At 49.6% G+C, this 17,435-nt stretch overlaps 1 protein-coding gene across 1 annotated transcript in view; it reads left to right on the forward strand.

Moving 5' to 3' along the window:
- KSR1 (kinase suppressor of ras 1) overlaps nucleotides 1-16,574 on the forward strand; it is a 47,787-nt gene extending 31,213 nt beyond the window's left edge. Inside the window, exons 3-20 of the mRNA XM_058817681.1 lie at nucleotides 1,765-1,912; nucleotides 2,772-3,165; nucleotides 3,389-3,393; nucleotides 5,119-5,179; nucleotides 5,343-5,426; nucleotides 5,999-6,060; nucleotides 6,169-6,275; nucleotides 6,545-6,713; nucleotides 7,840-7,881; nucleotides 8,419-8,473; nucleotides 9,141-9,186; nucleotides 9,289-9,668; nucleotides 9,753-9,849; nucleotides 10,099-10,232; nucleotides 10,637-10,768; nucleotides 11,043-11,178; nucleotides 11,507-11,640; nucleotides 13,998-16,574. Coding sequence (XP_058673664.1) covers nucleotides 1,765-1,912; nucleotides 2,772-3,165; nucleotides 3,389-3,393; nucleotides 5,119-5,179; nucleotides 5,343-5,426; nucleotides 5,999-6,060; nucleotides 6,169-6,275; nucleotides 6,545-6,713; nucleotides 7,840-7,881; nucleotides 8,419-8,473; nucleotides 9,141-9,186; nucleotides 9,289-9,668; nucleotides 9,753-9,849; nucleotides 10,099-10,232; nucleotides 10,637-10,768; nucleotides 11,043-11,178; nucleotides 11,507-11,640; nucleotides 13,998-14,076 — 2,265 coding nt within the window. The 3' untranslated portion in view covers nucleotides 14,077-16,574. The remainder of the gene's footprint in view (nucleotides 1-1,764; nucleotides 1,913-2,771; nucleotides 3,166-3,388; nucleotides 3,394-5,118; nucleotides 5,180-5,342; nucleotides 5,427-5,998; nucleotides 6,061-6,168; nucleotides 6,276-6,544; nucleotides 6,714-7,839; nucleotides 7,882-8,418; nucleotides 8,474-9,140; nucleotides 9,187-9,288; nucleotides 9,669-9,752; nucleotides 9,850-10,098; nucleotides 10,233-10,636; nucleotides 10,769-11,042; nucleotides 11,179-11,506; nucleotides 11,641-13,997) is intronic.
- Nucleotides 16,575-17,435: the final 861 nt, after the last annotated feature.

Here is a 17,435-nt window from a genome sequence, read left to right on the forward strand (position 1 = left end):
TCTTTTGTCGCGTGTCATGGGGGCTGGCAGCAGGTTCAGAAAGTCTGAGCTCTCCCAGCTCAAGGTCATTGGGATTGTTTAAATATAATCTCCTTTTCTGTACTTTCTACTTTCCTACAACTTGCTATTCTGTCTTTCTAAAATTAACCTATTGAGCAGAAGAGGGGCCTGGGCTTTGTGTGTGGGTGCAGTCCCCTCAGGCAGGGTCTGTGTGAGAGCTGAGCTGGGGAGCAGAGCTGGGCCTTGTGGGGACCATCATCAGTCAGCTCTGGGCACACAAAGGGATGGGGCAGTCCTGTGTCCTGCATCATGGTGGCGCAGATGTGCAGAAAAATTAATAATACCCAGCATCAGTTGTGATGTCTGTGCGCTTGTTATTCTGCAAAGATTAGTTACAGGGAAAAAGAAAGAAAGTCTGCCCAAACTTCATTGAACTCTGGCTCTGCTCTGCTCCTGCTTCATGCTTACTGCTCATTTAAATTCCTGGCCTCCCTTGAGTCAGCTGTGTTTTGTGCTTCATCCAGTTCAGGGCATGTGACAGAAGATACAGGATGTGTTTCTTAGACTTCTGCCCTTTCTTAATTTATTATTTTTGTTTGCTCCATGCCACAGTTACTAAAATTGGAAACTCTTTGTGTTGCCACCTACAGAGCTCCAAAGGTTGGGGCAGTTGGGCAGTGTCACAGCTGAAAGTCCTGCGTCAGCTCTCAAAGCCAGAGTCTGGCTTAAGAAAGATGCAATTGTGAAAGGACATTCAGCACATTCACGTCTGCTTCTGAGTTGGAAGTGGGCTTTAAGGACTAGAGGACTCCAAGCTTTTTGTTTCACCAAGCAGTGACACACAATTCTGAGTTTCCCCTTCAAATAAAGTTGAAAGCCTTTTATATAGTTTGATTCCAGGAGTCGAAACTTTAGGATAAAGGCCAAATATTGTGAAATTTGTGATCTCATTGTGAGAATAGGCAACAGGGAGGTTTGTTTAGGCAGAACTTTACAGGGAAATTCCTGGGTAACTGGGCTAAGTATCCTGGTTTTGTTTATTAACCACAATTGCTTCAGACTTACACTGGAAACATTTGAATGGGGGAGGAGAGAGAGGCACAGCTCAGTTCTGTGTCAGGAAATACCAGATCATTTTGTGTTTTCCAGGCTCTTGTATCTTTTGTGTCTGCCTGATCTGAGCCTTATCACTGTGGGGCTTTGGTGCATTAAGATGTAGAAGGAGTTCTGCACAGATATCTCTCCAGGCAGGATATGGGTAAGGCTGGTTCTCTGATGAAGGAAAGACTGCTTGAGGAGGAGGCTGCTATCTTTGTCAAAACATTTCTTTTTTGTTCAAATAAAGAAGTCATTTTCCTCACTGATTCTGCTGTTCACTTTAATACTGAAAAGCCAAACATCCTTATCTGACTCTTTTTCCGGTTTTAGACCTGTTTTATTTCTGACCCTATTTTTAATGAGAAAGTTAAGGTTTATTAGTAGCTTTGCAAAAGTTTTCCACAAGGGGAGGAGTATTTTGATCCCCCGTAATGCTAAGTGGAATAGCAGAGGATGAGCAGCCCTGGAGGTGCAGAGCACACTCACACCCCAGGCAGGGGGGAGAGCAGCTGTGGGCACTGCTGGCCATGCCAGAGGGGCACTGCCCACAGGAGTGAGCCATGAGTCAGCCCCGGCAGTGAGACAGTGCCACTGCTCAAATACCCAACAGGTGACACCGCTGTTTGTACACAGAGCAACAAAAGGGTCTCTCTTGCTTTCCTGCAGAGAATACCAGAGGAGCTGACCCTGGATGCCTTACTAGAAATGAATGAGTCAAAGGTGAAAGAAACGATGAAGAGATGTGGAGCCAGAGATGAGGAGTGCTCCAGGCTCAACGGGGCCCTGAGCTGCCTGCGGAAGGTGACGGAGTCAGGTACACACTGCCTTCTTCTGCTGGGGCACTGGTGTCCCCAGCCCAGCCCCATCTGCTGCCTTGCAGACACTGCTTGGGGATGTTCTGGGAGCAGTGTATGGCTCTGGGATGTGCGCTGATCAAACCTGTCTAGAGCTGTCAGCTGGGTTTGGTTTGGACATCAAGTCAGATAAAGAAATGGAAATAAATGTATGTAGAATCCTCTCCTACTCAGTAGATGATGTCCTTATTAACCCTTTCTGTTCAGAGTCGTGTCTAATGCTCCAGTTCATTCTCCGTGGGTCAGCGACACACATCCTTGATTCCTTCTAGGTGATGCCTTTCCCAAATATTGCCAGCTCAGAGAGAAACCTTCCCCTAGCACTTCCACAGGCACTGTACAATCTGTTTGTACAAGAGCCTCTCCCAGCAGACTGGGACTCACATGCACCACATCTTTCTTTGTAGCAGTTATCAATCTGTCACTGAAAGGTGATGTTTCCTGTTGGTATTATGACAGTTCATCCATTTGCAAATGGTAAAGATTAGTTAATGGAAAAAATCAGCAAGCAGCTCGGTCTCATGTTTTTCCCTTTTTCTAATCTTTCTTGTCCCAGGCTGTCAAATATTTCCCATCCACACTGTATAAACCAGCCATTGCTCAGGAATGATGGTGTTCACCTCTTAGAAAGAAATGGTATTTTTAAAAACCCAGATATATGTCTCTGAAAAGCTCAGATCAGGCTCTGTCTGAGTTTTCGCAGCCTGGGGCCCTGCTGAGGCTCAGGGGAGGTCATTGCCAGGTGAAACGGGCACCGGAGCCCCGAGCAGCCCGGGCTCGGCTCGCTGCGGGCCCGCACTAACGCTGCTCGTTGCACAGGAGCGGAGCCGAGGGACGATGTGCCGCTGGCCCTCCCCGAGCGCCGGGACAGCTCCTGCCCGCAGCCGGACCCCGCGTGCCCGCCGAGCGCCCCGGGCAAGGGCGGCCAGCCGCGCTCCGTGCCCGCCGCGCCCTGCGAGCCCTGTCCCTCGGCAGAGGCGCTGCCGGAGCCGCTGGTGCTGCCCGCGGGCCGGCCCCGCGCCCCGCACGGCATCACCGTCACCCCCCCGGCCACGCCGCAGCCCAAGCGCCGGCACCGCCTGAAGCCGCCGCGGACGCCGCCGCCCCCCTGCCGCAAGGTGTTCCAGCTGCTGCCCAACTTCCCCGCCCTCACCAGGAGCAAGTCCCACGAGTCTCAGCTGGGCAACAGGATAGACGAAGTTCCTCCAATAAAGTAAGTTTCCTCCCGGGCTGGAGCTGGGGCTCTCCCCGGCAAAGGCTGCCCTAGGTAGGCAGGAAAATATTGGCAATGCAGCGACCTCAGGAGCCTGTGCAAAGCCACGCGTGTCTGTAAACCTGACAGCACATGCTGCAGGCAGCAGTTCCTGCTCTAGCAAAGTGTGTACCTGTCACAGGAGTATCAGAGCCTAAAAAAATGTATCTTTTCTTCTTTCTAGGTTCGGTAAGAGATTCTCACATGGGTGTCTGCCTTGCTGAGAGAGAAGAACCTGTGCTTGTCAGCTCCCTGTTGGCCATCCCTGGGCAGCCTCTGGAGGTTCTCCACGGGCCCTCCTATCCCAGAGCTTCTGTTAACTGAGCAGGAGCTTGGCCTGCCACAGAACCACAGGGTTTTACTTGGTTGCACCTGGTATTTTCTAAGATGACACAAGCAAGGCAAAGGAATACTGATGTTTCAAGGGTTAAAGCCAAAGGGGGCTTATCTGTGACCTCAGACAGCTGGCACAGATGCCTCTTGGTACAGGAATTTCACATCTAACCATTTGGATATGCATTGCCCAGTGTCTTTGCAGTGAAGTTAAGACACTTGTGTGCAGCTTTCTGAGGAAGCTGCAGCATGTGCTGGAATGGGGGGTGTTCCCTGTGTGCTGAGGAGTCTGATCACGTGGGTGATGGCTGGCAGGAGCAGGGCTGGGTTTCTCCAGGGCCACTGGGAGTTCTGGCCATCCTGAGGTGTGGCCCAGACACCACCTGTAACCTTGGAAGCTAATGGAGAGAGATTGGAGCAGCTTGGAAAGTGTCCAGAAGCATCTGAGTTTTAAAAGCAAGTATGAAAGTCCAAGCTAATGCCCTTTGAAACAAAAATCTCAGGAATTACTTTCAGAAATAGAAAGATTGTAAAATGAAAGTGCCAGCAGAAATCTGAGCATTTCCCTGAGGAGAGTGAGATAATTGGTGCAATAAATGAAAAAGGCACTAGAATAAACTCAAACAGAAATGAAGGATTTTGGTGCTCCTTTTCATATAGACCTATTGGCTGGGGTGAAGTGGTTGCTGTGGGCTCTGGTGAGTCCTGGACAATCCCAGACTGGTTGATATTCATTCAGTGAGGATTTAACCGTCTGACCCGACGTTCACAGCCTTCTTTACTGCTGTGCTGGGATTGTTTGGGCGGCCACACTAGGCAGCAGCATTTCTAGGAACAGCAGCTAGCCATTCCAGCCTTTTCCAAGAGGCTGAGGATCACAGATGCCTCTAGGAGCTCCCTGGACTAATGATAAAAAAGACTGTGGTGCCATCTATGGTCAAGTGAGGAGACTGGCTCTGAGCCAGCCCTGCTGCTGTGCTGACACTTGCACATTGGGGTTTGCCTCACATGTGCAATATTTCTGTAGATTTCCTTCAGGAAATAATGCCAGAATTGTGAGTATTGGAGAGTTTTCAGGAAGTTGTGTGCTGTAACCACTGGCATGCTGGTTTGGCATATGGAAGTCTATATCTTACTTCTTGCATTTAGCAGAAAGTTAGGTGAGCTCACATGTATGTTTTCATTCTTCTGGGTCATGCTGGCCCTGTCTAGAAAATTGAGATAATTTTCAGTGAAATAGAATATTCTGAAACCTACTGACACTGCAGGAAAACTGGGTGATGGTAAACCAATTTGTGGTAAATCAATTAGGAGTAAAGTCTGACTTTCCACTTTAAGAATGGCTTAGACCTGATCAGATGGACTTCTGTAATCCCTAAATATAAAACATCATGATTTCTCCAATCATATGGAAACAAATACAAGGGCAACTTCACAGGGGGCAAATCAGTCTGAGCTGTGTTCCTGTGACTCCTCATGGCTGGAGGTGCTGAGCTGGGGCAGTGACTGCTCAGTTTCTGTGCAGGGTGGTGAGCACATGTCAGCAATGCTTCCCTAAACCCTCCTCTTGTTCTCCATCAGAGCTCTCCCAGGGATCCCCCCAGACGGTACGAAGAGACTTTGGCCTGGCTGTGACTCACAGGTGAGCAGCCAGGGACAGAGCCCAGGCAGGGCTGTGGTGGCACAGGACTCTGAGATGATTTTGGAGTCGGGTCAGGTGTCTCACTGTCAAGTTCAGCTACCTACAAATGTTCATTTTCCCTCTGACACCAGCTAATGTCAGTTTTCCCTCTCGTCTCTGGCAGGTTCTCTACAAAGTCCTGGTTATCTCAGATTTGCCAAGTGTGCCAGAAGAGCATGATGTTCGGGGTGAAGTGTAAGTACTGCAGGTGAGCACACGGGGATGGTCTCCTTCAGAACAGCCTGGGACTGGACTCACCCCAGCCTGCAGCAACTCCTGTCTCTTGATGTGATGCACTTTTGGCAGTGGCATCATTTTTTCAGTCATTCTGACCTGGCAAAGGGATGCTCCTGGCACAACTCACACTTGAAGGTGGCAGCCTGACACGTGAATGAACCAAATTAGTTTCTCTGCCACAGGCTTCCCACCTCATCCTGGGCAAATCTTGTAGTGGGAGATGGATCTCTAAATAACAGCCAGGATATTAATTTCTGTTTCTCTCTCAGGCTTGTTAGTCCAGAGGACTGAGATTTTACTACTTCATGGTTGCTGGCTGAGAGTCAGTGAAAGTAATTCTATTAAAAATAAATCAGATGCTAAGATATGTTTGTGGTTTCATTAGCCTGAATAATAGAATTCTCCATACGAATGCCTGCTGCTCTGGGCCTGAGCATTCCAGAACTCCTTCTGAGATTAGCATAAGAATTACAAATTAAGGGTAGGCTTCCTCTTTTTGGGGAAGAACAAGTTGCTATTTAACATGTAATGGTTATCTTTCAGATTAAAATGTCACAACAAATGTACTAAAGAGGCACCTGCTTGTAGAATATCCTTCCTTCCCAGTAAGTAATTTTCTACAAATTCTTGGCACTTCAATGTAATTGATTGTATGAAAAGAATAAAAAGTCTCATTAAAGCTGTTTCTCTCCCTTCTCCAACCTGTTTTTCAGTAACAAAAATAAGAAGAACAGAGTCTGTCCCATCTGATATCAATAATCCAGTAGACAGACCCACAGAACCCCAGTTTGGAACCCTCCCCAAAGCACTAACTAAAAAGGTACGAGGTGGCTGAGGCATGTCCAGAGTCCCTGGGGAGCTGCAGTAGGGAGAGGCTGGATCTCACTGAGCTTTCCCTTTGCAAGGCTTGGATATGAGACATTTTGTTCCTGTAAAGCAGGGGTTGTGCAGAGCTCCAGGTGCTTATTCAGCACAGCAATGCCACGATCAAGCCTGGGAACAAGTTCCCTCTGCTGTTGTGCAGCAGACACCGGGGAACTCTTCCTTTCTCTTTATTGCTCTCTCACAGTGTCTTTGCCTGCTTTGCAGGAGCATCCACCAGCAATAAACCACCTGGACTCCAGCAGTAATCCTTCTTCCACAACCTCATCCACTCCCTCCTCCCCAGCACCTTTCCAGTCTTCCAACCCTCCCAGTGCGACGCCGCCCCCCAACGCGTCCCCCATGGGCCAGAGGGACGGGCGGTTCAACTTCCCAGGTAAATCCTCCCTGCCAGCAGGCTCTGCAGGAGCTGGCCAGGGATTCAGAGGGACTTGTGGGTTTCTGAGTACATGGTTCTGCCTTAAAGAAGGTGTAAAAGTACCTTACAGATTTTTAAGGGTATCAGCGAGATATCATTGCAGGGAACAGATTATTGAGGAAAGTTTCTCCTTTTCCTTTTTGGAAAAGGACTGAAGAGAAAAGCTATTTTTTTTCTCCTCCTTTCCCCTTTGTGCTGTACAATGCATGCTGCCTGCAATGTGTGCTCACCAGGGGCTTTCAGTCAGGAGGGAGGTGCTTGCTGGAGCAGGCTGTAAAAGTGAGAACTGGAATGAATTACTTTACCAAACCTTTCCAAAATATAACCCACAATCAACACCAACTTTTAAACCATTGTCAAGCATAACTGGTAGAGAGAAGTTCACCCTTTATGCCCTATGGATTGAGAGCCCCAGTGTGCAGCTTTAACCAGAGCTGAGAGGGGCAAGTATCTCTGACAAGGGCAAAGATCTAAACAGTGAGAATAAATGGAATTCCTTTGACCTGAAGTCACATGGTGCTCAGTAGCTACTACATCTGGCCTTCAACACTGCTGAATTTTGCATCAGCTTCTGACCTGTGAATTCAAATTGCTGTTTGAGCCTGCTAAAAAGGACCAGAGGCAGTTCAGTGTAAGGATTCCACTGCAGTTACTTTGCATTGGGACAAACTGCTCAGACTCACTGAAAAAATAAAAAAGGCAGATGGTTCATGAGCTTCACCTTCTGTGGGGACACCTCTGCAAAGCTGAGACACAAGAGCACATCACATCACACCTGATGTGGGCCTGCCTTGCACATTCCTGGGCTTTCCCTTTGCCCACCAGGCTGTTTGAGAGAGGTGGCACAGCTTGTGTTTGATACCTGTCATCTGTCAGGGCCCTCCCAAAATGCATGTGCTGAAATTCCCCCCAGCAGGCCAATAATCCACTAATCTGTTCCCAGCAGTGACCTGGGACTAATTCATTGTATGCACATGAGGCACTCACTGATGATCCTCTAACTTGTTTGTGTTGTTTTGTTTTTTTTTTCTCCTGGTATTTTTTTCGCTGTTCCTTTCTTACAAAACCCCAATTAATTAAAAAGCTGCCTACTACCTTCAGCATAGACAACAGTTTGTCTTCCCAGGTGAGTTGATTGTTTTAATTCTACTAACCAACTTCTACTGCCAAAACATAACTTGTTTGTAAACCTCTGCATGCTGCCCAAGAACAATCATTCTGCTTTAAAAAACCTGTCTAAAACAATCCAGACTTTCTCTTACCTCAGTGTGTACTCAGGCCTCTCTCCCCTAATCTGAGGTGTGATTTATGTATTGAGATGGAACTTTGAATATTCAGCTGTAGAATATTTGTTTCCTGATGTGGAATTCTATTCATATCCATGTTCCTCCTTTCTAAAGATTCACTTTTATGGCTCTGTGCCCAGCCAAAAGGACTTCACAGATAGGTGGGGGAAATGGAAGAGGACTGGGCTCAGCCAACATGCAGGCATAGGAGAGATGAGCATAGTTTTAAATCAGTAAAAGTATAAAATCACTTTGTCTGTGGTTGAGTTTATAATTCCTTAACACGAAGCAAGTAGTTGCTATTGCAGTGCTAAAACTTGCAGTCCATAGGAGATTGAAGTGTAGAAGATGTATCATAACTGTTTCTACTTTCCCAGAAATTCCCAGTCCTGCACAAACAGCACAGCTTCCAGAAACTGCTGCAGACACTAAGTAAGTAGAGTTTTAAATCTTTTCATTTGCACAGCATTTATGTGGTAATCCTTATGTCAGCCCAGAAGTGCTGTGTTATGGCCAAAACCAGATTTAACACCTGAGAATTCCCAGGGTAACTTTAGTCAGTGAGGGTGATGCTGGTATTGCCAGTTTTATAAAGCTGAATATGACATTTTAAATGGTACACTAAGGAGTCCAAGCCTTTAATATCTAGTCCTGGTTGCGTGAAGGGTCAGATGAAACAGAAATTGGAGTTCTGTAACATGAAGGGCACGGCCCACTGAGCTGCAAGCAAACAGCTCTTTCAGGATCCCAGTTTCAGGGCATGGAAAAGCTTCCAGCCTGCATTGACAGCTGCTCCACTGCAGGTGTTCCAGGGGTAGGAATGGGAGCATCTATTCCTGGAACACAGTGTAATAACAGAGCCATGCCACTGCCAAATCAATTCCTGCCACTTAATTATCAAGAATCACTTCCAATCTTTGTCTTACATTTGCCAAACTGAGCTTAGAGTCCTTCTCTTTTACATGGAGCAGGAATTGTATTTTTCTCTGCTTCTGTAACTGTCAGGATCTGTTCTGTATTGGCTTCTTCTGCTCCCCAATGGCAGCAGGGGCCCCCATTCCCCACTGATGCCCAACTGCTCTCTCTGTTGCTGTTGCAGCGCTGCCCAGCAGCCGGGCACGGGCGGAGGCGCACGGGAAGCACAGGTGGGTTTATGGTTTGCCCCGGGGGTCTCTGGAGCGGCCTGTGCTGCTCTGCCACCCCCGAGGGACTGCGAGCACACCTTTCCTTTCCCTTGCTGGGCACAGGTGGAGGAAGCAGAGGCGGGGAAGTCGGAGCCCGAGGACGATGAGGATGAGGTGGAAGATTTGCCCAACCGGCGGCCGCACCTGCAGGGGATGATCTACCGCAAACCCAGCCAGACCAGCGTGTACCTGCAGGAGTGGGACATCCCCTTCGAGCAGATCCAGCTGGGGGACCCCATTGGCCAGGGCCGCTGGGGCAAGGTCTACAAGGGCAAGTGGCACGGGGAGGTGGCCATCAGGCTGCTGGAGATCGATGGCAACAACCAGGATCACCTGAAGCTCTTCAAGAAGGAGGTGATGAACTACAGGCAGACCCGGCATGAGAACGTGGTGCTGTTCATGGGAGCCTGCATGAACCCCCCTCACCTGGCAATCATTACCAGGTAGGGAGAGAGATCTTTCTATTGGTTCTACTGGATATGTATTGTAGAGCTAGCAATGTTCTCATATATCAACATTTCCTGTAGCTTCTGCAAAGGAAGGACGCTGCACTCCTTTGTGAGAGACCCCAAGATCTCCCTGGACATCAACAAAACCAGGCAGATAGCACAGGAGATCATTAAGGTAAGAGCTTATTATGCCAAGGGAGCCACTGGGTAAGGCCTCAGGCAAAGCTCAGAGCTGCACACAGCACTGGAAGCTGCTCCCTCAGCCTCTCCCCACACCTTCCTGCACGAGTCCCACAGGGGCCCTGCCCCCAGTTACAGCTAATCCCTGACACTGGAGTTAGGAAGGGGAAATATGCTAGAAAGCAGAGTATGCTTGGAAATAATAAAACCCCAAAAACATTTCCATCTCTGCTGTGTTTCCCAGGGCATGGGGTATCTCCACGCAAAGGGGATTGTACATAAGGATCTGAAATCCAAAAATGTCTTCTATGACAATGGGAAAGTTGTGATCACCGACTTTGGATTATTTGGAATTTCGGGTGTGGTTCAGGAAGGAAGGTAAGTGGAGGTTTCAGTGCTTGGTTCCAGCTCTGGAATGATAAATGGTCACATAGGGAAACATTTCCTGCAGTGCACAAGAAGCATCCATTGGTTTAGTACACACTCAGTTTGCATTGTGCCTGTTTGCTTTGTTTTCCTTTTTAGCAGAGTTCTTCCTACAGTTGCAGTAGCACAGCTAGAGAGTTTGGATTAAGCCTCAGAGCATAGAACAAACAAGACCTTAATGCCAGGAAGGAGCTGTGAGTGTCAGGCTGACACGTGCGTATTTGTTAACATGGCAAGAAAATTAGAAATAAAACATCAGCAAAAACATTGGAGTAAATAAAGCCAAAGCATCAGGTGCAGCACAGATATGGCCTCCACACCAATGTTTTAGTCCTGCTTCTTTCTTTTGGACTCAGGAGGGAGAATGAGCTGAAGCTGCCTCATGACTGGTTGTGCTACCTGGCCCCTGAGATTGTCCGTGAGATGGCCCCAGGGAAAGATGAAGACAAGCTGCCTTTCTCCAAAGCTGCAGATATCTATGCCTTTGGGTAAGAAAGGAACACCCAGGAGTATCATGAGAGCTTGCTAAGTGAAGCTGGCTACTGGCCTAAGCCTTTCAGTCAGTGCTCCCCTTATCTGAGACTCAGGATTCTAGCTGGGACACATTTTCCTCACCTATTCCAAAAGTCGTGGGTGGAAAGGGTTTGCTGCACAGCCTTAGGCACCTCCCAGAGCTCAGCTGAAGCAGCTGGAGCAGTGCCAGCATTGGGTACTTTGTCTGTCAGGAGCAGCAGAGGCCTGACCTGTCTGTTGGCATTGCAGGACCGTGTGGTACGAGCTGCAGGCACGGGAGTGGCCCTTCAGGAGCCAGCCTGCAGAGGCTCTCATCTGGCAGATCGGCAGCGGAGAGGGAGTGAGACAAGTCCTTGCCACTGTCAGCCTGGGCAAAGAGGTCAATGTAAGTACCTCAGCTGCAGGAGCCCCTCACACAGCTGCTTGTCAGGGACAGAGGGGGCTGCTTCAAGAGTTATTATACTCAGAACTCAAAAGAGAAAGGGCAGGAAAGAGAACAGAGGAGAATGGGATAGGTTTAGCCTGTGCCTGTAACTGTGGTGCAGAAGTGAACGTCCTCAGCATGGGACATTCTTGGGCTCTGGCAGTGTCCAGGCCCTCTGTGAGCAGTGTCTGCCTGGGCTCACACACATCCCAGTGCTCTGACAGTTTTCTGGTCTGCACAGTTGACCCATGAACTGAGATAATGAATGAGCCACCACTGTCCTCTGCAGGAAATCCTCTCAGCCTGCTGGGCCTTTGACCTCAGCGAGAGGCCCAGCTTCACTGTCCTCATGGAAATGCTTGAAAAACTGCCAAAACTGAACCGCCGGCTCTCCCACCCAGGGCACTTCTGGAAGTCTGCTGAGTGAGTACCTGCTGCTGCTCACAACACTGATGCCATGCAATTTGCTAACTGGTCATTTCTGAGCTTTATTTGCTTTCCTGGGGCTGTCAGACATGACAGGGTGGGAGCACTGCTCCTGTGCTTCTCTAGTTCCTGGGAAATGACGTGACTAAGCCATGAGCCTCAGTTAATTTCCAACTTCACCATATTCACCTCCCTCCAGCAGCTGACCGATTCCCCTGTTTGTGTCAGAGAATATGCACAACAGCATTGGGAAGGGCCCTCACTGACCCCAGAGTGGTCAGAACTTCCCCAGTGATAGTAATGGCAGGTACTGCCTGAGGAGGAAAAGGACCCAGGAACTGTTTCCCACTGAAGCGGTTCAGACTGCATGGGTTTGAGGCCACAGACACATCTGTGCCCAGTGCCCATTCACCGTGGCCTTGGCTCAGTGTTTCTTTTCATCTCCTCAACTGCTCATATTTACTTTCTCTTTGTTCTGATGTTTAACCCACCCCTTCCCTTCCTATAATCCTTCACTCTCTTCCTGTAACTCCTGATCAGAACCACCCAAATTCTTGACACAGGAACTGTGGTGGCAGCTTGGTCTCTGCTGGGTGTGGGGGCTTTGGAGTTTTGGTTGAAAATTCTGCCACTTCTCCTGTGCAATTTCCCCCCCATTTGTACTGGATCCTTGACACACCAGTGGTGTCCAACAACTTTAAACTGCAGAAAGCTTCCCCCAGACTCTGGCCTCATCCTCACACAAAGAACATGCACTGAGCAGTGGAGCTCCCCCCACCTCACCCAGATCCTTTCACACACTGCACTAACCCTGCTGCAGCCTGGTCAAGCTGTACAATGTGTAGTTCTCAAGGGCTTGCTTTTAATAACTGAAAACTAACTCTCATGGTGTCTTTTTCCCTTCCCTCCCATATTTCTTTGTAGGTTGTAGCTACTGGTGCAATAACGGGCTCCACCTTGCATGCTTCCATGTGTCGTAACCTAACTGGCAACTTGGACAATCACCTTCCATTAAAAAAGCAAAAACAAACCACGAAATTAACCCACGGACATAATCAACACTTTATCCGATTCTCCTCTCTGCCTTTGGCTTGGTGTGGGCTGTAGCTTCAATAACCACTCGTGTCTGCGAGACCCTCGTGGCTAACACCGGGCTCCTGTGCCACGGCAGCTGCGACTCCTCTGGGCAGGGCACGGGCCCCTGTGCCCGAGCAGGTGCCCCCCAGGGCAGGGTGCCTGTCCTGCCTGCAGCTCAGGGCTGTCCCACACTGCTGCACCTCTGCGTGTCCCTGAGCCCCTCTGGGGCTGTGTCCTTGGGCTGCAGCTCTGTGCCTGCAGTGACAGGGACACTGTCACAGCCCTTGCACAGCAAACCAGCAGGGGCTGAGGCCAGGCCGGTTCTCCCTCAGGCACAGAGCCAGCGCTGCAGCCAGGGTCAGTTCTGGAGTGGAAGGAAGGATGGTCCTTGCTCTGCTCGGAGGGTCCTGTGCCCACTGAAAACCAGGCTGGGTCAGTGTCCGGGGCAGGTCCACGTGGGTCAGCTGGGATCAGCTACAAAGCTGTGTAAAAGAGGAGGAAAGCAAGAGCAGCCTTCAGCTCCTCCCCTTGCAGATCCAGGCCTTGGGATATTACAGTTGGCTTCTGTTTACATCGCTGGGCAGCAGGAGGACTCAATGTAGGGCCTTGGCAGAGTCACAGCTACCACAGCAAACATGTGCCTTCTAGAAAAGGTCTGTCTTCACTGGTTTGGAGGGGAGAGGACAGGGATGGGGAGAGCACACTCCAAGGGGGTTTCTGCTGCCTGACATCAAGCTCCCACATCATTCCCTGAGCCTCCTCAGGAAAGCTCTGAACGGAAAGTGCTTCTGGCTCTGCCAGCAGTGTGAGAGCAAGGGGAGACACCCCTTTATTTGTTTTTAGAGCCTGGGGAGGAGCACATGGGCTTGGGTTTGTTCTGTTGGGGTTTCTTAGCCTGTTCATGTACCTTGTCAAAACTCCCCTTTCTCTTACAAAGAAAATTCTGTCAGTTTTTCCTTCCCTTCTACTTCAAGAGAAGGAAGTGCCCACTGAAAACCAGTGTCAGGCTTCTACCCACGGTAGAGACCTGGGAAAACTTCCTGCTCCTCTCCCTTGGGCAAATCAGATTGTGCAGTTTCTTCCCACTGATAATGTTTGCATGAATAACTTCATGTGTTTGCTGCTGAATTACTTGAGCATCTCTTTGGGTGAGCTGAAGTGATGTGAGAGCAGAACCAAACTCATTGCCGCTCCTGTGATAGGGCAGTAGCTTTGTAAGATGAATCCTCAGTAACTGTTTCCCCTTCCCTTCTCCTCTCCCTCCTCACTCTCTGCAGCATTAACAGTAGCAAAGTTGTCCTGCGTTTTGAAAGATTGGGCTTGGGAATCCTGGAGCCGAGTAACCCAAAGCTGTAGGCCGGTGTCATTGTGACCATGCTGGCTGCCTGCTCCCACACAGCACCAGAAACCCTCCCTGGCTGCTCCACGCCGAGGCTGAAGGACCATCAGCCCAGCCCCGGGTCCCGCCTGAGCACCAGCAGCTATTTAACAATGTTTACATGATACTTTTGTGTCAACTATATTTTTTTTAAACATAATAAACAGTGAATCAAGTTGAATACAGCCATTCTCAAATGGCACTGAGAAAGAGCTGAGCTGTTCTGGTTCCTCCTCGTGTCCGTGGTCCGTAGGAGCCACTCTGCCCTCAGAGCGGGCTCCGGCAGTGGAACAGCGACGTGGCTCCTGCTGCTGTGGCCTTGCAGAGTCAGCTCTCTCCTGAAGGAGAGCCCAGCCTGCTGCACTGGCATTGCCCAGGCCACCCATTGTTCCAGCAGGGCTGCTCCAGCTCTGGCTCACCCTGAATTCAGCTACAGCACAACAGAGCTGCTGCAGGCGCAGTGTCTGGCCATGGGGGCTGGCTCTCAGTGACTCAGGTGCTCTTCTCCACAGAACTCACACTAAAACCTGCTCCTTCTCATACAATCCCAGAGGAATTAAGAATTGCTGGCCTTAAAAAAATAAACTCATGACTTGTCACAGCTCTGCACAGGGACCAAATTCCTCTTTTGGTTCAGACACAAGTTTGAGTGCAGGGAAAGGCAAGAGAAACAGGACAAAGGAAAAGCTGTTCCTAAATAATGCATTAACTAAGGCCTTGATGCACAGAGCTGCAGTGTCCCTGCACACACACAGAGTGCTGCCACTGCCTACAGTTGGCCACGTTTGAGCTTGCAAGTTCTTTGTTTGAGAAACATAGGACCAAAGCAGTTGCTTTGAGGAAAAAAGCCTTTAAGAATAACAAATCTTGTAACCAAGAAGGCAGTATCTGGGCCTGGAGGTTCTGCCTGACCCCAACACCTCAGACTTGTTTCAGAAGTTAGTTTTAAAATCAAAACGCACCTCCTCCTCCTCCAGTGCACAGTGTGGAGGTTATGGAGGCGACAGCCAGTGACCACACTGAGGTGACAGATGCATCATCCCCCTTGGAAATCAATGGCAGGCCCCGTTACCAGAGGCTCCCCTTTCCCATCCCTGAGGCTCAGGGGAGCTCCCAGATCTCTGAGCAGCCAAAACACCAGCCCTCAGTTTGGCTGCCTTGTGTGAGGAACTAAGTGGCACAAAACCTGAGTCCTGTTGAGCAGAGAGCCTCAGTCCCGTGTGCAAGTCCATTGTAGCCTCTTACAAGTGTTGACAAAGACTTTTTAAATGTGTCTCAGATCAAAAAGAGAAATGGGTTTGGCATGTCTGGGCACTGCAGGGCTGTCCTGATCCCTGACCCCCTCGGGCTCTGCAGTTCTCACTGATGGTGTGTCAGCAGCCTGAAGCAGAAATTGTTTTCCCCCAATGCTGCTTAATTAAGAGCAGCACAACACAAACCCAAAGCAGGGCAGAAAGGTCCTGCCCCTGAGCAGGAACCCTGCCTTAGGAGGGAAGGGCAGGAGCTGCTGCTGGGTGCAGACTGGCCCTTAGCTCAGTCTGTGTCAAGGGCAGAAGCAGCCTCAGGGTGCTCCTCACTCAGTTTTTGGGTGCATAAAGCAGGCCCTGAGAGCTGGGACACCCAGAATGTTCTGTGTGGGATCAGTGGCCTGGCTGTGCACGGGCCCTGGCTCCTTGCAGGCCCTGTCTGTGGAGCCCTTTGTGTCCTGCCCTGCCCTGGGTCGGGGTGTTGGACACTGTGGGATGTGCCCAGTCCTGGCACAGGGGCTTGTTCATAGCCTGCCCTTAACAGGGGGATCGGGATCCAGCCTGGCCTGGGTGCTGTGTGGGACACCCATAAATTGCCCTTGAACACGAAGCTCATCCTCTGCCCCAGCACAGCCAGAGGAGAGGCTGACAGTGTCTGTGGGGTGGTTTAGTTTTGGCCAGCCCCTGTGGGTGGTTGAGTTTTGGCCAGCCTCAGTGAGTGGTTGAGTTTTGGTTAGCCTGTGTGGGTGGTTTTATTTTGGTCAGCCTCAGTGAGTGGTTGAGTTTTGGCCAGCCAGGGGCATCCAGCTGAGCCCAGCAGGGTTCTGGGCACCGAGCCTGGGGCCATGGAGCTGCCCCAGCCCCACACACCAAGCTGTCCCTGGGTTGTGTTTGTGTCACACGTCCTGCCCCGTGGAGCTGTCAATGTGACAATGCTGTGCAATGCTGCTACAGGAGCCACATGTCAGTAGTGAATGTAAATGGTCGTTACATGGTGAACATGGACACGTTTTCTTTTCAAATGTGATGTAAACTTTGTACAGTACAAATTTTTTTTTATATTTTCTATGAACTGAGTGTCTTCCAGAATTGCTATTAAATTAATTACAAATTGTTAGAATTAACAACAGTTTCTGTATTAGTTTATGCAACCAGGAAAAAAAAAAAAGAAAAAAAAGAGTGCACTCCATGCTACTGGAATTCTGGATATGTAGGAATCTTTTCAGTGAATAAATCTTTGGTCTGGATAAAGCAAATGTTACTGAGTCCTGGTTTGACCTCTCCTCCCACTGACTTGTAGCTGAACCACAACAGGAGCAGATTCCCACAGAGACCCCCCCAGCACAGGAGCTCCTCCACCCCCTCTGCTCCCTGCCCATTCCCTGAGGGACACCAGATGATCTCCCCCTGCAATTACCAAAGTTTTCCCTCCCAGATAGGATGAGTTACATTATTAAATGGTTAATACAACCACCACGGAGTTTTCTCGAGGCACTGAACTGTTTAAGAAGCTGCTTCCCTCCCAAGAGCAGCACTTGAGGCCATTCTGGGCCCCCCAGCACCTTCTGTGTCCTTTGCTCAAGGTCCTGCCACCACCTGCAGTGGGGCAGAGCTCTGCCACACAAACCCGGCCCTCCCCACTGCAGGGCAATTACCGGGTGTTAATTAATCCCAGGAAGGTTCTGCTGCTGTCAGCAGCTTTGCGCCCAGAATAACAGCAGCTTTGTGCCGTCCTGCCAGGAATGGGCCAGGGCATCATAAAAGCACAGTCTTACATCTCATCCATCTTATCTACATCTCACATGCAAGCAATAAAAAGCTTAAGATAAGCTGAGCTTTGTTGTCTTTTATAAAGAATAAGAAATAATAAATTTAATTCTCAATTATATTTGAAGGGCAGAGATGTTTCATTTAACAAACCAAACCACACAAACTGCAGTCCCCCAGCACAAAGGCTCTGCCCTGGCTGTGACTGGAGCAGTTTGATGTTTCCCTGCTCAGAGCTGTACCCCAGAACTGCCCCAGGAGACACCAACATCGGGGTCCCTCTGCCCTGGGAGAGCCACAGCAAACAGGAACAGGAGCAGCCA

Source organism: Ammospiza caudacuta, chromosome 20 (assembly GCF_027887145.1).
Source record: "Ammospiza caudacuta isolate bAmmCau1 chromosome 20, bAmmCau1.pri, whole genome shotgun sequence".
Lineage (NCBI taxonomy): Eukaryota > Metazoa > Chordata > Aves > Passeriformes > Passerellidae > Ammospiza > Ammospiza caudacuta.